Source organism: Hemisphaericaspora subhashii, assembly GCF_019202705.1.
Source record: "Hemisphaericaspora subhashii strain CBS 10753 chromosome Unknown scaffold45, whole genome shotgun sequence".
Lineage (NCBI taxonomy): Eukaryota > Fungi > Ascomycota > Pichiomycetes > Serinales > Debaryomycetaceae > Hemisphaericaspora > Hemisphaericaspora subhashii.
In genome coordinates this window covers 1-23,734 of record NW_026057301.1, presented here as the reverse complement: position 1 = coordinate 23,734, position 23,734 = coordinate 1, and the positions used below count along the sequence as shown (strand labels likewise).

Here is a 23,734-nt window from a genome sequence, read left to right as displayed (position 1 = left end):
TCCTTCTCTCGTATGACATTTAGGGGTAATTATACTGATAAGCAAAAACTAACAATGAATCTAGTTTTCTAGATTTGTGATTTGTTCTGTTTGTGGCTTTATAGAACGAAGTTATAAAATTTATCTTTATAATCATTGGTTGCAAAAACAACGAGTTCAAGAAACGATTGATTGGTATGTTAAACTTTAGAATCTGAGACAAGAAGTATTGCTAGCTGTCTCTTGAAAGGGTGATCTGAGTTTTGATTGAGAACGATTTGTTTGGTGCTGCAAAAAAGAACATGATTTTACTTTTAGTCGCGTGACCTGATGCTATTTATTGTTCTTTGTCTCTTTTAGTCATCCAACCTTTTTTGCCTGTTGGGTCTTAAAACAAAGTGAATGTGATCAATTACTTATTCTCCGTCCATTGAGAGTCTTCTAGTCTTCGAGTCTTCTAGTTGATGTATATGTGACTGTAAAGTGTTTCAAGAAATAGTTTTAATCAAAAACTTTGCAACAATATCAGAAATTTTTCTGGTTTGACTCAAAACTCATTTTCTTGAATTGTCCAAACATTGGTGTTCCTTTAAGGGTTTGTTTGGTAGAAGATTGTCAACTAATATTCCATGTATCCCATCCTCACACAGCGCTACAAACTAAGTCATGATTTGCATGTATAAATTAAAAGACAATATTGAAAGAGGTGACTTGTTTCAAGTGGCATTCTACCATTAAACGGCATTTCTATATTGATGTTTGGATGTTTTTTTCTCTTGTTACATTAGGAGTAATTAATCATTTTGACATCGAAGAAAAAACCTCCAAAAAAAAATAAAAATTTCATAATTCTGGACTTCAATTTTTTTATTCCGAAACCCCAAAAGACAAATAGCAACTTAACATAAATCAGTCACTACAGCCTTGCTTAAAACCTACCTCCCAATAGGAACATACAACACGCTTCAACAAAAAGATCATACATTCCTTTCACCCGTCATCTTCCAATACAACTATCGATAATCAATAGCCGTAATTGGATTATTTGCCTCGGAGCTTTTTGTTTAAAAAATTTTCTATACAAAGAAAGAAGACATTGAAATAGTCATACATTTCTTTGGTTTGAAACATATTTGTTCAGAAATAAAGACGAGTTTTGATTACTAGCGAGAAGAGGCATGAAATGCAACATACAAAGCCGACTTTGAATTCATCAATAAATCAACCTCATCAACAGTATCGCTCATTGTCAAGCACTGGTTTGCAACATCCCCAACCAACCCAAAAGTCACCCTCTCCTGATCAAGAACTGCACATCCACCTCCACCACCACCATACAATTAACAACAACAACAACAACAAAACTATGAATGGCGCAACCGGTAACAATGTCTATACTAATCAAGATATTCTTGAAAAGACTCTGGCACGTAAGGTAGATTCAAAGATGACAACTTCTGAACAATCACAACAAGAGCAACACTACCATCACCACCATCACCATCATCACCATTATGGTTCTTCTGTTTCTCCAAGTTCCATTTTCCCAACTTCATCCAGTTTACGTGATATTCTTGCTGTGGTATTTATTATGCTTTCCCTTCCATTAAGTATTTCCCTTGCATTATTGATAACTTATATTATCTTGGGATCTAATTTTATGGGTGGGAAATTCTTGATAAACTTCTTTTTACAAGATAATCAACGAGTTTTAACTAATTTCAAATCTTTGGGTGTATCATTTATGAAGATGTTAGTGGTTGATATAAGTTTATTTTATACATTAACAAGTATAATTCGTAAGAAGAGTTATTTGAATTATTTTATTATCCTTTCCAAAGCAATTGTTTCAAGTGAATTAATTGGATCTTCATCAATTAATTATATTAATTCAATTTCTTCCAAGAAAATCACAACTAAGATTCAATATGATGATAAGAATAGAATATTCAGTAATAGTTTTATTAATGCGATATTTTGTTTTATAATTATTAATTATATTAATTATCTATTAAATTGGTTAAATGTTTCATTTAAATTTATGGAGAATTTCCCAACTATTGCATATATCAATAATTTTAATTTCCATACATTAAGCATTAAAATTTATTTATTATTATCAATTCATGTTATAAATCAAGCAATCTTTGCCAAAAAATCAGCTATTTCACAAAATTCAATACCCAATTTATCCGATGATATTTCAATTAATGTTGATGATAATAAATTATTAAATATTGAATTGAATGATTCATTGATTAATAAATTTGATTTATGGAAAAGTATTAATAAAAATAATAATACAATTGCATTGAAAAATTTCGAAAATTTTATTATATCACCATTTAATAGTAAATTAAAAGTATTAAAGAATAGACTAAGAACTTCATCAATTTCAAATTTTAATCTTGGACAACAACAACCGCAACCATATGTATCTACTCCAAACAGAAGAGCCCCGGCAGCTACACCAGCAACAACGGCTGCAACAGCAGCTGCAACGACAGCAGCAACTGCTTCAGCAACCGGCGCAAATTCACCCACATCTGTTCCGATGAAAACTACTACTACAACTACTTTATCCACCAGTTCAGCAACTTCCACTTCTTTAACTACAACCACAATCTCACCAAATGCAACAACAATTGAGAATACAATCATTATTCAACCATTTTGGTCAATTCTTGCAGCATTTAAGGCGATTTTACGAAATCCGAATCTATTTAATGGAGAATCTACCAGATGTAAAAATGAAGGTGGTGAATTTAATAGCTCCTCCAGCAAGACTAGTGATCTTTCTATTGTAATGTCTGCGATTTTGATTGATTCTTCAAAAGTTGTATTAAAAGTTTTGAGTAAAGCTGGATCAATGGATTTAGATAATGTTGAAATTAGATTGAATAATGTTAATTGGTCATATTTTAAATTTATTGAACATGAAGAAGAAACCTTTTTAATTATTTATGGATTAACTGGATTATTTCAATATGAAGTTGATATGATATACAATGGGAAATTAATTAATCATATTGTTTTAAGTACGATTAATTCTGATAATGATCAAATTATTAATAAATCATTAAGAGAGACATCTTCATTAACTACCTTACAAATTTCAGTTGGATCAACCATGACAAGATTAAATAATTTAAAAAGTAAATTCAAAAAATTCAAACGGGAAGAAAATAAGAAATTAACTGAATTGAAAAATTCAATTGAGATTATTAAGAATAAGATTTCTAAATATAATGATAATAAACAAGGTAGTGATAATCGAGTATTTGGTAAGATTAAGGGATTAAAGCATTCAGTTATTCAATTGGAATCAGAGATTGCAAGTTTGAATCAAGAAATTGAATCATTGACTAATCAAGAAGATGAATTATCTCAAGAATTTGTTCAAAAGGAATCCGAACAATTGAAACAAGTTGAAGAATTAGAGGAAGAATATCAAGAATATGAAGAAAGAATTAAGAAGTCTAAATTGGAATTAAAACAAATTAAATCTGAATTTAATTCAATTACTACAAAATATTCAAAGTTGGTAAATAAACAAAATAGTAAAACTGAAGAAATTAAGAATTTAAATAATGATTTAAGAAATATGAAAAAGAATGAAATTTTACTGAAATTTTCCAAGAGGATTAAAAAGATAAATGAAAAGTTTGAAACTATTTTACCAAGGGTTATTCATGAAACTGAACTTTTAAAACGTGAATGTGACAATTTACTTCATCCTTCTTCTGAGGAAATTCAACAATAAAATGACAATCAATTTGTATATGTAAATATGGATAGTTTAACAAAGTAGACAGTATCAAGAATAGGTTGCGAAAAATTCCACCAAATACAAAATTTATTAACAAGATATTTGATCTATGCTTACCTGCCTCTATTTACAACTATAAATTCTAATTCTCTCTTAGTGTATCCCCAAGTTTATGAAATCCTCTATTAAAATAAAGTATTCCACCTGATTTATCAGTATAATCATTTACATAAGTTTTATTAGTTAAAATATCAATAACATTCACCACCCAAATTTCATGATGATCAACTGGGAAATTATTTCTTGTTTTACAAATAAATATTTCTTCAACATCATTTAATACTGGTATTTGAAGATCTTGATTTATATTATGTAAATGATAATCTTGACCTAATTTAAGATTTGCAAATGGAGTTGTCATTTCATGAAATACTCGACCATCTTTCAATTCTTCCTTGGTTGTATCTAGTACTTTACCTGATTTATCTTTTTTGACACCTTTGGCGAATATTCGACTCAAACGTACTGATCTGGAAGTAGGTGGTAATAGATGAATCGCAAGGTATTCATTCCTATGTAATTCTGCTGATGTATATGAAGGTAAATGCAAATTAAATTGTAATAATGGATTAGGATATACGGCTAAGGAACATACTGAACCAAGTGTCATTCCATGTAATTCTTTCTCCGATTTGGATATTTGGGACGCCGAAGTAAGAATCATTGCTTGTTGACTTACTCTTGCCATGGCTTTTCTGAATGGTTCCAGTATTGATGATAGGACTGGAGAATTAAATGTTCTCGTTGTGTAATTTCGTACGAATATCATTAGCTCTCTCTCTCTCCTTCTGTCTGTCTAAATATGTCTATGCAAAAAAAGCGATTGTGGGTTGAGTTCTAATAAGAAGGATAATAAGTTTATACTTTCATTAAAATTTGGCCAATAAAACATAACCCCCTTGCTATAAATTGTTTCAATTTTTTTTTTTGAAAAATTTCAGATCTTGATTTTAATAAGAAAAAAGATTTTTTCCTTTTACTTAATTAAATTGATTTGCAACTTAAGTTGTTAACAGCCGTTCAATCAATGGATAACGTTTCCTATTGCTAATGCTTCTACATAGTCTTGACGCTATAAACTCACCAGATGACTCTACGACCCGTTTCAATTGTCTGATTCTCTTTTTTTGGTAAAGAGGACTTCATTTTAGTTCATTAGAATTTAGTAGAATAAATGGTTGCAAAAAAAGAGACCCTGAATCAAGTAAATAGATCCAGCGATTTAAAACACTACTATGACTCTGAAGAAACATCAAATATGTATGTACTATATTTCATTGACGCAAGTAATCATATTGGTTACATGTGACGTTATATGGAAAGTTTGATTCTCATCCGAAATTATTCTCTGTTAATATAACTACTACATAATCTCGTAGGTCTCTCAACTCTTTCTGCAGTATACTTGACTGGCTAATACACTTCTAATTTAATTCTCTTTTAGCTTGTATCATCTTTAACTACAGATATGCATGGAAGTTATATCAAGCGAAACATGCTTACCATGGCAGTTTTATCAAGATCCTGGGGTACAAGTTGACAATCTGGGCTCTCTTTCATTCATCACCTTTTTATTAAAGATGTGAACTTTCCCTGAACTCAATGTTAATCTAATATGATGATAGTCATCACTATTTGAATCTCAATGGGTTTACATTCTTAATAGCATGAATTCTCCATAGAACTTTTTTTTCGGGACATTTCTGCAAATCTGTTCTTTTTTTTGTAGCACCTTCAAAAGCAAGTCGTTTCGTTGCCATTTGGATTCGCCTTTAGCTTATGGAAGTATCCTAATTCACAGTTTATAATCTGCCAAATTAATAAGCGTCTTGGTAAGTTCAGGATATTTAGCAAATTCTAGAAAGAGTTGATCCCATGATGGTATTTCATCACCAAAGATAAACTTCTTATCAATCAAAACAACCAGTCCATCAATTTGAACTTCATTTTCGCCTAAATCCTTTAACAAAATACCATGGCTTCCTTCTTTAATATTGGTATCAATATCTTTCATAAGTTCATTGATTCTATCCACATACAATTTTTCCATCGATTCCATCCAACCTGGTTGCCAAACTGTGGAACCTCTAGATTTCCCTTTGTTTTTTTCAATAAAGTCCTTTGGAGTCAAGTAGTCAGCTTGTACGGGGAATTCCAATGACAAGGAAATCATATACTTTTTATTATTAATCAAATATCTCAATGGAGTGAATCTTTCTGACTTAATATTGGAATCTAAAATAGGGAAAAGCCAATATTTATCCCTAGGCCCTGTTGATTGTGGATTCTTTTCAACGGTTAACTTTAGTAAGTTCCCAGTAGGTAATACTCTTTCAGGACCAGGTATTCGTTTAACACTGGTCAATGCTTGTGCAAATGGATTGAGCTTCAACTGAGTTGTATCGTAATATTTTGTTGCATATAAGTCATTTGATTGTTTATTGTAGCCCTTCAAATAAGCTACTGGGCTCTCAAGAAGAGGATGTCTAAGTACTTTGTTCATCAGCATTGAAACGGTTGATAATCCAACAGTGTACACTTTCCAAAACATTTGTCCCACACTAAATTATTTTGTCGCACGAGTAACATCATCGCAACCAGAAAAAAAAAATTTAGAAATTCTGATTGATCAAAAAAGCTCATCTCATCTTAATCTTAGACAGACATAGAAGGTATCAAATCCAACACAAGTTAATAATGACTCAAGAAGTATTGGAAGCCTTACAGGAAAGACCTCAGGATATATTCAAATTATTCCAAAAAGATGCCGAATCAGAAAACATATTCAATATACTAGCAAAATCTTTTTTGGATCCAATTGCAAAAGATTATTCTGTACTTGATGAGATTTATGTAGATGGATTAGACTCGTCGCAAGTCTTTGGACAAACAAAAATGGTGTTGGAAGGGGTTGGACGATCGTTACTTTCTGAAAAGATCCCAACTTTGAAAGAAAAGTATGGAGGTTTTGAAGAACAAGATGAGGAAGATGAAGATGAGGTTGAAGAGGAACAAGATGAGATTGATGAAGGCTTAAGTAGTGAAGAAGATCATAGCGATGAGCTTGAAGAACGTGGCGAAGGCGATGATAGCGAAGCCTTTGATGAAGAAGAACAAGAAGAAGTGTCGGATTTGGAAGATGACGAAGATGAAGCCAGAACATTACATGAAAATGAACAAGAAGATGGGGAAACTGAAGTTGGATCCGATACTGAGAATGAACACAAGAAAGATGCATTTGGATTAAATGATGGATTCTTTGACATTGACGAATTTAATAAACAAATTGTAGCTTTAGAAGACGATCAACCTGATGCTGAAGACGAAGAAGAAATCGACTATTTCGCAAATTTAAGTGATGAAGATGAAGATGAAGAAGAAGACATGGAATATTATGATGATTTCTATGATAAACCAGGTAAGTTCAAAACTAGCGAAGTTGCCAGCAAGAAAGCACAAGACCAAGAATCGGATGAAGAAGATTTTGATGAAGGTGAATTCGGAGAAGAAGAATACGATAAAGCTGTTGGATCAGCCATGTTGGATTTATTTGCAGATGAAGATGAAGTCAAGCAAGACGAAAAACCAATTGAAAATATGTCATCATTTGAAAAGCAACAAAGAGCTATTCAAGCGGAAATTTCTAAATTGGAAGCTGAATTGATTGCTGATAAAAAATGGACTATGAAGGGAGAGACAACGGCTATTCAAAGACCTAAAGATTCTTTATTGGAAGAACAAGAGTTGGATTTCGACCGTACTGCCAAACCAGTACCTATAATAACACAAGAAGTTACTGAGACTTTGGAAGATTTGATTCGTAAAAGAATTAAGAATGATGATTTTAATGATTTACCAAAACGTATAATAACAGATATTTCTAAATTCCACAACAGACAAAGAGCTGAAGTTTCTGAACAAAAATCATCCAAATCTTTAGCTGAACTTTATGAAGATGAATTCAATCAAGTCGATGGCCAACAAGAAGAAATAAATGAAGAAATCAAGAAACAACATGATGAAATCACTGAATTATTCACAAATATCACTCATAAATTAGATGCATTATGTTCTGCTCACTTCGTACCTAAACCACATTCACTCAAGACTCTCGAGATTAAAGTCACAGACGCATCCGCTCCATCTATTAGTATGGAAGATGCACAACCATTGCATGTTTCAACTGAAACTACGTTGGCTCCTCAAGAAATTTACAAAATCGGTGATGATGCAGTTCGTGGTGATGGTGTAAGAGGGAAATCTCAAGTTCAATTAAAGTCAGGTTTATCTTATTCTAAAGATGAACTAAATAGAGAAGAGAAACAAAGATTGAGAAGAGCAAATAAGAGGAAGAAGGCTAAGGATTTCAGAGATAGAGAAGAATATAAGCGTCAAAAACAAATGCAAACTCCAGTTAACGAAAATAAGAAACAAAGAACTAGTGAAGTCATTGATACTTTGTCTAAAGCAAAGAATATTACTGTTATTGGCAAAAAGGGTGAAAGAACAGATGTTAAGGGTAAATTGGTGAAGTCTGTTTCTCAACAAAACTCCTCCAATTTTAAATTGTAAGACAATTAGTTGTCGATGTATAGTTAGTTATTAGCAAAAATTTAGATACGAGGAAATAAAACATGTATTTTATAGAAGTTCACTAATTTACTGACAGTAAGATCTGCGATCTTAGCTTTGTAAGAGTCGCATATGAAAATTAAGGTTTCACGTTTCTGGGCTTGGTAAAATCCTACCCCACCTTAAACCGAACAATCTTTTCCGCCTAGGCTTATAAATACCAATGCATTGGGTCACCCCTTCCAAAGCCTACTATGCTTTTGGATTAGACAGAAATGGGCCTAACTAACGTTTTAATAAAACTAATTCAGCTCCCCTACATTATCCTTAAAGCCATTGTGGAATATTACACTATTGGAACTGTATATTCACGTACCAATCAAGAATTTCAGAATTCACTTTTTAAGAATGTATATTTCTCGGTGGTTTGTTATATATCCAAAGATATGTCCAAAGATGAAACTAGATTACTTGTCTATAAACCTTTGAATAAAATTATTAAGCGATTCAAGAATCATCCAATTGCAGCCAAATTGAATAATTTTTGTAAGAAATTTGATGAGCATAGTATTTGGATCCACCAAGTACCGGATGATGATTATAATGAGGAAAAGAGTGATGTTTTAGTCTACCTTCATGGAGGTGGATATATGATAAATATAGTAGAAACTCAATTTGTATTCCCAGCTTGTCTATACTATGCGATGAGTGAACATACTAGAAAGAGCCTTTCTATTTTGGTAGTGGATTATTCTTTAACTTTGTTTGGTCATACATATCCAACTCAATTAGGGAGACGTTGAAAACATATAACAATTTAGTTGCATCAGGATATAAAAATATTCATTTAGTTGGTGATTCATGTGGTGGTCATTTAGCACTTTCTGTCGCCCGAGCAATTGCATATCCTAAAGAAACCAGGGAACAATTTGGTCACTTTCCAAAATTCCCCATTGATTTTCCAATTGAAGGTTTACCTCAGCCAAGATCTTTATCTTTAGATTCTCCTTGGATTAGTCCTTGTACACCCGTTCTGTTTCCTAGTAGACACGGTGTTGATTGTACTGGTGATACAGGACCTCCAAATACTATCAAAGGTGATACGTTTGTAGGTAATGCCGACAAATATTTGATTAATAATTTCCTCAATTTTGCAAATACGAACTATGATGATCATTGGGAAAATGTGGAAGCCATTACTAATGGAAGAACCTTGATGATTGTGGGTGAAAGAGAATATTTGAGAGATAGCATTGATGACTTCTATTCAATTATCAATAAGAATAAGGGTTTCCTATTATACAGAAAAGGGAGGAATCCATGCTGCTGGTGCTTATATTGAACCGTTAGATTATGTGTTTAGCTTTTGGGGAAAAGATGCTGTCAATGGTGAATTTGAAGGTAAATATAGGATAAATCTAATTGCTCAGTTTTTGGAACTGATGTATGATAATTAGGGGAGATTTTTTTGCAACCATTTTTTGACAATATTTTTGTTTACACTATACTTCACCAGTCCTTTGTTTGCTTCATTAGTACCTGTTGAAGTTGAATTTTGTGAGATAGAAAGCTTCTTGTAGACAGTTTAGAACATGGTTAAATTTTCTATAAATATTCATAAATATTTCTTAGTCCCATTGTTGAAAGAGAGATAATGAACAAATCCAAATTGGGCAATTTACGAGGATTCACGAGATCTAAAATTTGTTTTCAACCGGAGATTATATAAAGCATGTCTGTTTGAATTCTTTGAACTCAAACTCTATGAGCAATTACATATGGTAATATGTGTTGTGTGTGCTCCAAGCACTTCATGATTCAATTAAGTTTTTCGTTTATTGTATGACGCGCAACCCCTCAAATTTTAAACAATGAAGCTACGGAAAAGTAAACAACTTAGAAAGGCATTAAGATTCCGCCTCTTAGAATGCCAAAGCCTTCTTGGGGTAATGAGCAAAAGGGTTGTAAGTATCCCCTTTTTTTTAGAATAGCGTTTTGATTTAACATTTTTGGTGTTCCACCCCACATTAACCAACCTGTAGGAAAAACTTTTGGAGTGCCAAATTTATCCGTCTGAATTATATATAGTGGCTAGTCAGCATTCAATCTTTAAAGGAAAAAGCATAAAATATCATTGAAACAAGAATGGCTCCTCTCAGCACTGTATGGAAATTAAGTCTGGTTCCTTGGGTTATCATTAAATCCATTATACAATACTATACAGTAGGAACTGTTTATTCGCGTACTAATGAAGAATTTCATGATTCACTTTATAAGAATGTTCATTTAGCTGTTATTCATCATGTCTCAAGAGATGTAACCAAGGAAGAAGCAAGACAAATTCTTTATGCACCATTTGAAAAGAATTTATTTAAATTTAAATCTCATCCAATTGCAGCCAAATTGAATAATTTCGGTAAAAGATTTGATGAACATAGTTATTGGATTCACCAAATCGAAGAAGATGAAACCAGTGACAACAAGAGCGATGTGTTGATTTATTTCCATGGAGGAGGATATATGTTGAATATGTCCGAATCTCAATTTTTATTCCCGGTTTGCTTACATTATGCTGTCAACGAGGAAACAAGGAACAAGCTCTCCATTATGGTTGTAGATTATTCTTTATCTATGTTTGACCATGAGTATCCAACTCAATTATGGGAAGCTTTGAATGTCTACAACAAATTGGTTAAGTCTGGCTATAAGAATATTCATTTAGTTGGAGATTCATGCGGTGCTCATTTATCACTTTCAGTTGCAAGATCGATTGCATACCCTCAAGAAACCAGGGAACAGTTTAGTCACTTCCCTAAATTCCCACTTAATGTTTCACTTGAGACTTTACCTCACCCAAGATCTTTATCTTTAGATTCTCCTTGGGTTGAGCCTTGTGCTAACGTACAAATGCCGGTAAGACATGGCGCCGATTGTACCGGTGATTTGGGATCTGAAACAAGTACTATGGGTGATTTCTTTGTCGGTGACGCTGATAGGGCATTAATCAACAATTTCCTTACCTTCACAAACACTAATTATTCTGACCACTGGGCCGAAGTAGAAGCTATTACTAACGGGAAAACGTTAATGTTTGTGGGTGAAAGGGAAGTGTTAAGGGATGGTATTGACGACTTCTATAAGATCATCAACAAGGCTGACAATGTTTCCTATCATACCGAAAAGGGAGGAATTCATGCCGCAGCAGTATATATCGAGACTTTAGATTATATGTCTGAAGAGGGTGGGAAACGTGCAGTTGAAGGTGATTTCGAAGGCAAATATGGGATCAATCTTGTTGCCCGTTTCTTGGAGCAAGTAGTGTAAGTAATATGTTTGTAGTCTCTAATTCATTCGTGTTTAATCACTCTTCTGTAGTGTATCTTCTGGAACATCCCCGCGCCTTCTGGTTGCTATCAGCATCCAGCATATTTTGACGGAGAGTGCTGTCGTATCCTAATGGCCCGGATACGACGCAATATTTTTTTCTAATGTCATTGGTTATCAAGCCTTGTCAATTCATTGGTAAACTTTGATATCGTTATAGTGGGTTGCGCGGATTGACACTCCAGCTTACTGTAAGTATTCCGGTCCGTATTCCTTAAGCTTGTTAAAAGCAACAGCTGCAAACTATTCAAGCTGGGGAAGTCATATTTCCGTTCTAATCTTGCTAACCAATTTTTGAAAAAAAAAATACTTCGCCCGGAAGGCATAAATTACCGACCGAACCTCAAAATTTCTCCTTAGACCCTCCGTAATTTAAAAAGAAACGATAGATGTGAATTTTATATTTATAGGTTGGGATTTTCCCACCGTTTTGACATATTTTTAAACAGAATTACAGTGCCAAGAACTTTAATGATATCCCCGAGTTTCTTATTTAAATTAGCAGGACTTCCTCCTGTAGTCCTAAAAACTGTATTGCAGTATTATACTGTTGGAACAATCTATTCCAATACCAATCAAGAGTTTGAAAATTCATTATACAAGAACATATTATTATCCGTTGAAGCTCATGTAATAGGTAACTATAATAAAAATGATATGAGAATAGTGACTTACGAACCTATTGAAAAGGTTATCAAGAAGTTTAGATCAAACCCAATGATATCCCAACTACGCAATTTTGGTAAAGAATTTGATGATCATAGTTATTGGGTTCATCAAGCAGATAATGATACCTTGAAAGAAAAGGGTAAGGTTTTAGTATATTTACATGGTGGAGGATATTTATTCAATATGTTTGATTCTCAATTTAGTTTCATATCTGCATTACACTATGCTTTAGATAATACGACCAGCGAAAAGCTTTCAATCTTAGTGGTTGATTATTCATTGACTATGTTTGATCATGTATATCCTACACAAATTCATGAAACTTTAACGACATATTATAATTTGGTTCAAAGTGGATATGATAGTATTCATTTAATTGGTGATTCTGCAGGTTCTCATTTAGCCTTGACAGTAGCGAGATGTTTAGCATATCCTCAAGAAACAAGAACTCATTTTTCACATTTCCCTCAATTCCCATTAAGTTTTCCTCTTGAATCATTGCCTCAACCCAGTTCATTAATCCTAATTTCTCCATGGCCCGAACCTTGCACATTACCAAAACTTCCACCTAGACATGGGATAAATACATTAGGAGATTTGGTCTCCAAACACGATGTTTCTTTGGGAAATTTCTATCTTGGAGAAAACGATGAGGAATTGATTAATGACTATTTAACATTCACAAATACCGACTTTGACACCCATTGGGCAGAAGTAGAACCTATCAATAATGGTAAGACACTTATCCTTGTTGGTGAAAGAGAAGTATTGAGAGATGGAGTTGAAGATTTCTATCATATTATTAACAAGAATGGGAAAGTGCAATATCATGTTGAAAAGGGTGGGATTCATGCTGGATTGGTATATGTTGAAAGTTTGGATTATTTAAGTTGTCGCGGTGGAAAGAGGGCTGTCAATGGAGATTTTGAAAATAAGTTTGGGTTTAATTTAGTTGCAAAATTCCTAAATCAAATCGTTTAATTGTAGCAAACCTTATAGAATATTATAGAGTAGTTTATAGGAGAGAATGAAATATAATAATTAATTAAGTTTTAATTGTCACTTTAGAGAACGTGTCATTGTACTTTGCATGGATATTAATTTTTGAATCGTGTTTATTAAAGTAAAGAAATGGGTATCGAACCCATAATATTAACAAAATGTCATCAAAGAAAATGTCAAACCAATCAATCAATGATTGGCGAAATTAGTTCCTTCAACAATTACCATTGACTGCGTAAGCCCTGAAAATAACTGGGAAGCATTGATCAGTAATAGCAACATCATAAAGGTTGTTGAAATCACCACCTGAGCAAGCATAAAATATAAATTGAGACCCAAGACTCAATAAATAATGACCGGACCCGTCGTAGTTATAGAGATTCCAATTACCGGCATATATAGTACCTGCTTGAGGAGGTGGTCCATCGAATTGGAATTGGTGGTTGGCAACAATGGAACCGATTCTTCCTTGTTCATCAACAATGGTTCCATTTTTTAAAGCAATTCTTAATGAATTGTCATCAACGCAAATGCTACCAATAGTAGCAGAGGATGTTCCGGATCCGGAATTGCCACCGTTGACTTGACCATCACTAATTTGACTGGCAGCACCACTGTTCACTTGACCATCACTAATTTGACTAGCAGTTCCGCTGTTCACTTGACCATCGCTGATTTGATTGGCAGCACCACTGTTGACTTGACCATCACTAATTTGACTGGCAGCATTAACTTGACCATCACTGATTTGACTAGCAGCATTAACTTGACCGTCATCAATTTGATCGGCAGCATTAACTTGACCAACCTCATGTTGAGTTGCAGTATCTCCTTGGGCAACTCTAATCAGACTAGTACCGCTAGATTGTCCAGTGCATTGAATGGCCTGTAATTTCAGGTCATCATAACGGGCAATGACTATGGCAATCTCCAGGTCAAAGTCCCAGACAACAGTTCTGAAACAAGTGGCATTAATTCTGAGACCATTGTCAACTCTTAACCCATTGTCGGGAACTAAAGTCCACCAATTGGTTGGTGGCGAAGGGAGTGCGTTAACGAAAGAGCAAAATGTTGTAAAAACTGAAAATTTTGAAATCTTCATGGTTGATCTTTGAAGGTGGCTCTTTTCTTAGAACGACAACAATAGAAGATTCTGAGGGCTTATTTATATTTATATATATATTAGAGAGTTATATATGATCCTGGAGGTTACGGGAAATGGGGATTCTGTTCTGTTCTATGACCAACTTTTATTCCTCCGTGAAATTGTAAATACTGTTCCATTTCATCCCTTTATCTTTGCAGCAAACGTTTGACGTTTGAATGACAAGGAGGAAAAAAAGATATTAATAAATTATCAATTCATGGGATACTACGTAATTACCTAATAACACATCTTGAAATATAGCAAGGATCATATCGAAAGGGGAGGGTTTGACCATCTAGGGATTCCCTTTAGATTCTTATTCATTGATCTGCTACACTCAAACTTTTGTGTTTATAATAACTCGGTCGCTTTTTGCAATTTTTCATAAAAAAATGAAAGAGAGAAATAGTACCCAGACCAGATCATCTGATATTCATTAGCTGATTGGTTCTATCCAAGGATGACCAATATTCTCCTCTTTATCTTCACTCTCGCTAATAATAGCATGATTGTACAACGATGTCACCTTATTTTTTACATTGTTCAACTTGTATACCGTTGGCTGCAAAAAAATATCATCATCGCCTTGATTTCAAATTATTGGAGTATGAACATCTAGGGAATAACTGAAAGACCACATGGGACGATCTATCGCATTTCGAAAAAAATGATGCAAGTTCCAAAGAAGAGTGAATGTTCTAAGATGATTATAAAATCAATTCTTCAAAGGGGTTTGCTGTCCGTTCTTGAGATTGACATAAACTGAACAATTCTGTAAATCATTTCGAAAGTTTGAAAAGCCTCGAGAGATGTTGGCTTAGCCTTGGGCTTACTTAGGTATCTTTTTGCAACGGTTTATTTGGTGTGCTTGGAAACATAATTTGCTTCAAATTTCTTTGGATCCATTATCTTTTAATTATATTGAAATAATTTCAAATTATAATCTGAATGACAATCTAAATTTAGAACTTCTAGAATTTTGTGGGGAGGACAGGATCGAAAAATATTTATGCGCTTAACCAATTCTCGGATCAACTCTAAGTGCATAGAATGAAATACCCCGAATCGAGATCTAATTTGAAATTGATATTTGTAAGGAGAATATTTTCAGAGTTTACCCCTTGCAGTTCAAACAAAAGATTTGATTGGTCTGACAAAATGGTTGCAAAAAAAAATAATTTTACTTTTGCTCATTCTCAGATTCGCGCAATTCCGTTCATTTCCCTACCTACTTGGTTCTTGATGAGTAACCAATGGTAGTGAAGAGATGTACTTCAATTACCCACGCTTTTACATCTACCAAATATCCAAGCTTTCGCTACCGGTCAAATGTTAAGCAAATTTGAGGAGAATATAGATCCTGCCGAATAAAATGCAAACATGTCCCTCTGTCCCACTAGTTTCATTGAATGGTAATTTGCCTTCAGGAGAAAACGAGGCTTTGGAACAGCTTTACAGGAATACCAATAACCTTGTTCTTCATGCTTTCGGTTCTTTATTGAAACTACGCGTTACCTATGTTGTGACTGCATAAGAAAGTCGCTTATTTTTTTATATCAGATTCAAATTGTTTTAAGATCCATTGTTTTCCTTTACCCAGAAAATTGGTTGTAAAAAAAAGAATGTGTTGTAAAAAAAATTAAATCGTTGCAAGAGTGAAATAGTTTAAGCAAGTCCAAAAGTCTCTCTAACTTATGCCGAGCCTTTTTTTTTCATTGCATTGATTTCGGATATATTTTAGAAATTCGGTTAATTAATCTGATTGACACCTTTTTGTTGGCAGGTATGCTTTGGGATTTATTAATTTAGTTTAGTTGAGCATTCGCTCTATGCATGGTTCCTTATGAAGCATGTGGGGGGCACGAGGAGCATTTGCACCCCTTTTAGACGCTTCGATTACCTCAGGGAGTATTTGAAATAGGGGAACATCTAGAGAATGTGGGGATTAAGGAATCCGTCAACCAAATAACATGAAATTTGCCTCAGAATCCAGGCACTCACTGCAGTTCCCTAAAACCTTACATGTTCATTGTTTATAAATAGTTCAGGTTGACAAGAAAAAAGTTTTGCAACCAATGATTATTATTCATATTAATTAATTTGTTAAAAAAATAATGTAATTGGGTATTATTTACGTGTCGGTTTGTTGGGATTAATAACCAGTAAAATTCTAAAGTTGCATATATTAATTGCCAAGAAATTCATTGAGCTAATTTATAATCAAAATGTCAATGTCCAGTTTAAGCTTGAGTTATGTATGTAATCATTGATTCAGTTACAAATTTAGCTTTTCCAAAGGTAGAGAAGAAGGAGCTCTTTATTCCTCCTAGACAACAGAATGAATCACAAAGCAGAAATAAGCTTATCAATCTTTTTTGTCTATCTTTTAGTCTCTATTATCATGTAGCTAAAGTTGATTATAATACATCCAGGAATTATTTGGAGGGAAACAATATTCTGAATTATAGTTCCTTAGTTAACAAAAAATAAACTTTGGCTGCAAAAAAAAAAAGGCCAAGACAGAAAAATTGAAAAATAAAATATTCCCCAAAAAATAAATCTGTTGATCAAGCCCACTCCCCCCACAAGGTAACCACTTGCCAATTCCATAGGCTTATGTAAATATCACGGCGTTCCTTACATCAAGGGGGTGTACATGAAGTTCGTTGCAAAAAAAGAACCAAAGGATATTAAATCCCGCCTTGGAAACAAGTATAAATACTGATGAAGTTTTCCTTTGATTGAATCCTTATCTCAAATTTCTATTCCTCAAGTTTCTCTCTTATAGATCTCACATCAACTGAACAAACAAAACAATCATGAAGTTTTCTACTACCGCTGGTATTACTTTAGCCTTATTAACTGCTGTCCAAGCTGCTGTAATTCCAGATACTTGGCCACACAAGAAGCCAAATCCTTGCTTCGAGGCTGGTGAAGATGTCCTCCTTAGTAGTAATGACAAATTCGAATTACACGTCAGAAAGTATGGTGGTAATCATAAAAGAGGTGACGCTGGGAACAATGGCCATGTTGGAACTGTCACCACCATCCATATTGTAACTGACACAGTTATGGTTCCATGTAGCACTTCCACAACTCCAGCCCCACCACCACCTCCTCCTCCTCCTCCACCTCCTCCAACTCATACGACCGCTCATTTACCATTTGCTGTTGTCACTGAAGAATCTGATGGTCAAGCTGAATACCCACTCGATGATGTTGACCCGCCATACCTCTACCTCCCAGAACCAGATGCCCAAAGTGGAAGTGATTTCCATACTGATTCCAAAGGATTCTTCCACCATAGTGAAGACACTGGTGACTTAATCTTCCATCTTCATGATGGTGTTATTAAGGATGAACAAGGTAGAATTGGTGAAATTGTTTCCAATCATCAATTCCAATTCGATGACATCCCACAACCAAATGCTCTTTATAATTGTGGTTGGTCAGTTGTTAAGCGTGATGACGATTGGTTGTTGGCACTTGGTGAACAAATCGTATTCTGGGAATGTTCTGCTGGTACCTTCTTCAAGTTGTACGATGCTTCCATTGATTCTATCTGTGTTCAAGTTGAATTTGAAGTTATCATTGCCGATTATTAGGGCTTTGAGTATGTGGGTGAGCTAGTATTTTAAGTTTCGGTTTGTGGTTTTTTATTATTTTTGTATTTATTTGTGATTATAATTTTCCATGGGTTTTCTTTTTTTTTATATTGAATTTTTATTTCGTCATAACTTGCAACTGGCATTGTTTATACTGAAGGCATAATGTATTGGTTTTGGAATCATCGTTTTAATTGGAAGTTTTTGGTTATTCGGTTGTCAAATGCAAATTTATTCATTCTTTTATGGGTTTTCAATTTTTCGTTTTTATAATGTTCACACCAAAATTTCTTCTTTATAGTTTTGATAGATTATAGAGAATTGAATACCGTTTGTGGCAATAATAATAGTTTCAATGGGAGATCTCATTGTGTATCCGAATTTATCTTGATACTTTAAGCATATCAAGTGAGTCTTTCTCTCTGATTATCTCCCTATTTATCGGATCCAAACTTGATTTTACATATTCCATTGAACTAAGACATCCTTTAAGGAATGCTTAGGGATTGTTTCTAATTATTACTCAGTTTAGTATTATGTCTTAGTAAATATTACACTTGTTGGCTATCAAAAAACNACTAAGACATCCTTTAAGGAATGCTTAGGGATTGTTTCTAATTATTACTCAGTTTAGTATTATGTCTTAGTAAATATTACACTTGTTGGCTATCAAAAAACCAATGGCTGCAAAAAAATTTCACAGAATTGTTGCAAAAAAATGATCAATAATTAAAACTTAAATAATATCATAAAAAAGCCCAGTATCCCCCCTAAAAATATATGGGTGGAATGAGGCGAACATTCTAAATACTCAACAGTATCCTATTGGTTTCTTCCATGTGTCCACATGAAGTATCTGCTCTTTTAAAAAATGGTCACGTGCCCCAAAATCTCACCACATGTAAGGTCACGTGGTCTCAAAATTTTGGAAATTTGGTTCCATGGTCTAGCGGTATGACGTCTCTCTCACTCAGAGAAGGTCACGAGTTCGATCCTCGTTGGAATCAGTTCCTTTTTTGCAACCATTTACTGTTTTTTTTCAAAAGAATTCTTACGGACAAGAAGCTTTGTTAAAATAGCAATCGCTTTATGCTATCTTTTACAAATTATAAGAGAATATTAAATATATGTATAACCTTTTTATTACACTAATGAAATAAATATCCTATAACCCTAAATTAAAAAAAATCGAACAAAGTCTTTTTGCCACAACCCTAATCTTCATCTTCATCCACATCATCATCATCACTTTCAGAATCACTATCACTTTCACTATCATCATCCTCGTCATCATCTTCAATATGACTTCCACTTGCGCTATCCTCATCATCATCTTCTTCTCCTGGATTAACATCAGCCCATTCCACATAATTTTTACTAATGATTTTTTTACTCATTGGTAATACCAAAGGATCAAATGGGAAATATGCTTCCAAATCCAAAAATTCTTGTTTTTGTTTAAAATTACCAACAGCCGAAGGCATAGCCATAGATCCATTAGTTTGTAACATTCTTTCTCTTTTATTGTGTTCAATAATCGAATAACAATAACATACATTTAATTTGGTTGCTAATTTTGCAAAGATATAAACCACAGTTTCATCACAATATTTCAACGGATTAAATTTTGCAATTATGACACGTTGGAAGAATTTATCCAAATCACATTCCCATTCAGAATCACTTGTGGTTTTATTTGTGTGTAAAGATTGTTCATTGTTTGATTTATAAAGTAATGTATGTCTGAAACAAAAGATATAAATCAATGCTTGGAAAGTTGCATAAAATAATTTAAATCTTTCCATACCTCCAACTTGTTTATTGTTGACTGAATTAAGGGCATTCTTATTAGATTCAATGTCGGCAATTTCTGATTCTCTTTCAATGATATATTTATCTAACCATCCAATGAGATAGCTCACAATGAATACAACTTGATGACGGGAAAGATTCTTACCTCTAGCAATGTATGAAGATAAATATTGCATTGCTTTTAATCTCTTTTCTAAAATTTCATTAGGGTTGAATGCAACATCAATGAGAACTACTAAGAATGAATCAGTCAATTCTGGATGATATTGTGAAATATGGAATAAAACAAATTGAATTGACTTTGTGAAATGAGTAGGTAAAATATGACTTTTGAAAAGGGAAGTGATGGTATTGTATAAACTTACTCCATTACCATTATTTAATTCTTCTTCACTGAATGAGTTTTCGGTATTGAGTAATAATGCTTGTATAATATTGTCTAATTTTGACAGTAATACCTTAATGCTGGCAGTAGTATTTGATGGATCAACCATGTATTGAACTTCGCCATCCATTAATTCATCCTCATCTTCTCCCGCATCTTCATCTTCAGAGTCACTTGCATCGTCTTCTTTATCCTGTGGTTTGCTAGTATCATCATCATCATTCACCAAAAGTTCTTCGTCATCATCTTTTCCATTGATTAATTCTTCAATTTCATCATCGTCTAAATCATCTAATTCATTTTGAAGTTCAACATCTAATTTTATACAACATTCTATTATTAATTGCCAAATACCAAATTGTAATTCAGGACAATAACCAATGATTCTAATTAAATTATTCACATAATCAGTTAATTCTTTAGTTGAAGAAGATATATGATGAGGAAAATTCTTTTGTAAAGTTTGTGGAATAGAATTAATACAAGTTGGAACATATCTAATAATTTTATGTAAAATATTATGATGATTAATTATTAAAGATTCATCTTGATGATTAAATGAATCAAATTCTCCAATAATTTTATTGGTAACTTCTTGTAAATACTTTGGTAAAGTTGAAACCAATACCGTCAAGAAATGAGAATATAAATCAACAAAAGTTGAATATGATGATTCTTCAATACAATCTTTAATATCTAACCATTTATATCGAAGAATAGCAAATATTAAATTATGACATGGTTTATTATCTAATCTAGATACATTTGATATAAGTCCTTTAAGGACAATAGTAAAATGCAGAAGAGATATGGCATCTGGATTTCCATATGGTAAATTGATTTTATCAGTTAAAGTATTGATTTGTAATGGATCGTTCTATTTGATTGATAAAAGTTAGTAAAAAATCACATTCAAAGATATTTCCCATTCGAAAAGCACAAAAAATGAAACATACCTTTTCCAAAGACATCAAAGCAGATTTGACGTATGCTGTAAACATCTTTTCTGAAAAGCCATCATCGTCATTAGTACTAGTGTTGTTAAATTCTCCTTTTATGGTGATCATCTTATTATCATTAGATCGTAATTTTTTATTCACTACTCCACCAGTAGTTTCATTATGATTGGTAGTTGGTAATCCTCGTTTTCTCATTATAGGGTCGTGTAGTGACATTATCATATTCTTATATGTTACTTTAAATATATTCTCGATCCTTTGATAGGAAACTGACTTGGGGGGTGTAAGTAGAAGAAAGAAGAAAGAAAGAAAGCAAATAGAAATTGAAAAAAAAATTTTTTTTTTATTAAGACAAGAAGAACCTGCAGAAGCTGAGATGCCAAAAAAAGTAAAATAAAAAATATACAAAATGTCGTCAAAAATAAATTGCAATGTGAACCAGGGGGAGGGGTGCGAAGAGCCATCCCTCGACTTCCCCCATAAGGAAACCAATCGTACTATCGCTACTCATGCAAGAACAGGGAGGATACCTAGCTGTTTGAAAACGTTTGAAGGAGCTTTCTTTACCACAGGGACCCCCCAGACAATTTAAATAAACTACCCATATAATCCCTATTAAAATTGAAAGTAAAAAATGTCGCATTCTTATAAAACTAATTTTCTACAAATCTAAAACCACAGATTAATTTTAATTTCACCTCCACAGTTTTCTTTAATTGGATATCTTTCGTTCCCCTTCAATGTCATGTCAGCAATCAATCTAATTCAATTACACTCGTCTATACTATTCAACATATCTGATAGTATAATCAGATCAATATCACGTGCTGAGATAGTTGGTATTTTCTTAGGATATGTAGAAAATGAACAGGCGACTATTACTGGATCATTTGAAATTGTGAAAACATCTACCAATATCGATTTAGAATACTTATACAAGAGATATATTCAATTCAAAGCTGTTTCACCCAACAGCTACGTTTTAGGATTTTATCAAATTAAAGATTCAACCAATTCTGATGAAATTGCTGATACTTCCACTATTATAGTTTTACAACAAATTCAACAAGCTTTGACTGCCTTTGAAATTGACTACGTTGGGAGTTTATTCTATATTGTGTTCAAACCCAATGACATTAAAAACTATGAACACGGAAAAACACAGGTTTTCCAATCGTATTCCTGTGAAGATTTCCATCCAATCAGAACAATAATTGATTCAACAGAAACGGAAAACATAGCCACGACAACAATCACCAAACACAAAAAGTACTTCACAACCTCAAAGCAGGATGATTCAATTCTTGAAAATTCATCAGTTGCTAAACATACACGAGAACTCGCCAATACTTTAAATCAATTGGTTGATAGAATGTCAAGAATCCTCAAATTCTTGGAAGAATCAAAACCCGAAATACCCACACAAGAATCAATGCAAGTAAGGATTCAAATCAATAATTCAATTGTACATTTATCAAATAAATTGGCATCATTTAATCAATCCACAAGAGAGAATTCATCCGTCGCTAACGGTACACTTTCCAAATTACAAGCAGCTCAATTGGGTTTTATAACGGAACAACTTACATTATTGGAGAGACTTAAGGCATATCCTCTCAAGATGATGATGGCTTATGAAGTAGACCATCTGCAATTGAAATAGTGATTAGAAAATTTATAGCTATAATAATTAGCTCTGACTAAATATACTATTTATTTTTTTTACTTCTCGCGATGATTCGATTAATCTACACTGTTACATTAAAACTGAGTACTAAGTAATAGATATAGCATGCATTAATGCAACAAAAAGCTGAGATACACTGGTGGTACCACACCACTACTGGCTCTGACAACTTGTATGATAAACCGGAATTTTTTTTTCGCAACCTGATACGCAAAAAATTATAATCACAAAACGCGCATCACCAACACCCAAAAATGTCGTCACTGTAACGAAGTGGAAATATATTCAGTACTATTTACACTACGCTACCTAAAAAAATAAGTTGTGAAGGGGTTGAGGTTTTGGCAGTACGATCTTATGACGGAGAAGTGTAGTTAATTATGACTAATGATAGTTAATATGGTTAATTGTAGTTAAACATAGTTAATTCCTCCTTCCCGCATAATTCGTGAAACCCAGGGAAATCCGGCCTGTTTATATATCTCAAGGATTTTGTACGTCCTGCATATAATAAACTCTGTCTACCTCTTATCTTTCTAGTCCACTGAATCTCATGCTTCCTGCATATTGGTGTGATATCAACCCACAACAGTCACATATCAAAATTCATCGCCAATTACCATCAGGTCATCAAAAATGCAAAAAATAATGACTCCGACGCGGTTCGAACGCGTGCATCTTTACGATAGTAGAACTTGAGTCTA

At 33.4% G+C, this 23,734-nt stretch overlaps 11 protein-coding genes across 11 annotated transcripts; 7 read left to right on the top strand and 4 right to left on the bottom strand. All coding sequences in view use genetic code 12, as the record gives it.

The window, feature by feature from the left end:
- Positions 1-1,162: 1,162 nt before the first annotated feature.
- Positions 1,163-3,742, top strand: EMC9 (Emc9p; the record flags this gene model as incomplete). Its single annotated transcript, XM_049406864.1, has 1 exon — positions 1,163-3,742. One exon carries the CDS (start codon positions 1,163-1,165, stop codon positions 3,740-3,742), a length of 2,580 nt encoding a protein of 859 aa, XP_049263630.1.
- Positions 3,743-3,890: 148 nt separating this feature from the next.
- Positions 3,891-4,496, bottom strand: J8A68_003049 (uncharacterized protein; the record flags this gene model as incomplete). Its single annotated transcript, XM_049406863.1, has 1 exon — positions 3,891-4,496. The coding sequence occupies one exon, from the start codon at positions 4,494-4,496 to the stop codon at positions 3,891-3,893; it is 606 nt and encodes a 201-aa protein (XP_049263629.1).
- Positions 4,497-5,603: 1,107 nt separating this feature from the next.
- J8A68_003048 (uncharacterized protein) lies at positions 5,604-6,317 on the bottom strand (the record flags this gene model as incomplete). The annotated part of the gene is made up of 1 exon (XM_049406862.1): positions 5,604-6,317. The coding sequence occupies one exon, from the start codon at positions 6,315-6,317 to the stop codon at positions 5,604-5,606; it is 714 nt and encodes a 237-aa protein (XP_049263628.1).
- Positions 6,318-6,505: 188 nt separating this feature from the next.
- On the top strand, positions 6,506-8,380 carry MPP10 (rRNA-processing protein; the record flags this gene model as incomplete). Its single annotated transcript, XM_049406861.1, has 1 exon — positions 6,506-8,380. The coding sequence occupies one exon, from the start codon at positions 6,506-6,508 to the stop codon at positions 8,378-8,380; it is 1,875 nt and encodes a 624-aa protein (XP_049263627.1).
- A 446-nt stretch (positions 8,381-8,826) lies between these two features.
- On the top strand, positions 8,827-9,722 carry J8A68_003046 (uncharacterized protein; the record flags this gene model as incomplete). Its single annotated transcript, XM_049406860.1, has 2 exons — positions 8,827-9,178; positions 9,232-9,722. 2 exons carry the CDS (start codon positions 8,827-8,829, stop codon positions 9,720-9,722), a joined length of 843 nt encoding a protein of 280 aa, XP_049263626.1.
- An 803-nt stretch (positions 9,723-10,525) lies between these two features.
- On the top strand, positions 10,526-11,704 carry J8A68_003045 (uncharacterized protein; the record flags this gene model as incomplete). Its single annotated transcript, XM_049406859.1, has 1 exon — positions 10,526-11,704. The coding sequence occupies one exon, from the start codon at positions 10,526-10,528 to the stop codon at positions 11,702-11,704; it is 1,179 nt and encodes a 392-aa protein (XP_049263625.1).
- Positions 11,705-12,235: 531 nt separating this feature from the next.
- Positions 12,236-13,414, top strand: J8A68_003044 (uncharacterized protein; the record flags this gene model as incomplete). The annotated part of the gene is made up of 1 exon (XM_049406857.1): positions 12,236-13,414. One exon carries the CDS (start codon positions 12,236-12,238, stop codon positions 13,412-13,414), a length of 1,179 nt encoding a protein of 392 aa, XP_049263624.1.
- Positions 13,415-13,649: 235 nt separating this feature from the next.
- Positions 13,650-14,537, bottom strand: J8A68_003043 (uncharacterized protein; the record flags this gene model as incomplete). Its single annotated transcript, XM_049406856.1, has 1 exon — positions 13,650-14,537. The coding sequence occupies one exon, from the start codon at positions 14,535-14,537 to the stop codon at positions 13,650-13,652; it is 888 nt and encodes a 295-aa protein (XP_049263623.1).
- Positions 14,538-17,401: 2,864 nt separating this feature from the next.
- Positions 17,402-18,187, top strand: J8A68_003042 (uncharacterized protein; the record flags this gene model as incomplete). Its single annotated transcript, XM_049406855.1, has 1 exon — positions 17,402-18,187. The coding sequence occupies one exon, from the start codon at positions 17,402-17,404 to the stop codon at positions 18,185-18,187; it is 786 nt and encodes a 261-aa protein (XP_049263622.1).
- A 1,214-nt stretch (positions 18,188-19,401) lies between these two features.
- Positions 19,402-21,559, bottom strand: RRN3 (rDNA-binding RNA polymerase I transcriptional factor; the record flags this gene model as incomplete). Its single annotated transcript, XM_049406854.1, has 2 exons — positions 19,402-21,261; positions 21,341-21,559. 2 exons carry the CDS (start codon positions 21,557-21,559, stop codon positions 19,402-19,404), a joined length of 2,079 nt encoding a protein of 692 aa, XP_049263621.1.
- Positions 21,560-22,088: 529 nt separating this feature from the next.
- On the top strand, positions 22,089-23,006 carry J8A68_003040 (uncharacterized protein; the record flags this gene model as incomplete). Its single annotated transcript, XM_049406853.1, has 1 exon — positions 22,089-23,006. The coding sequence occupies one exon, from the start codon at positions 22,089-22,091 to the stop codon at positions 23,004-23,006; it is 918 nt and encodes a 305-aa protein (XP_049263620.1).
- Positions 23,007-23,734: the final 728 nt, after the last annotated feature.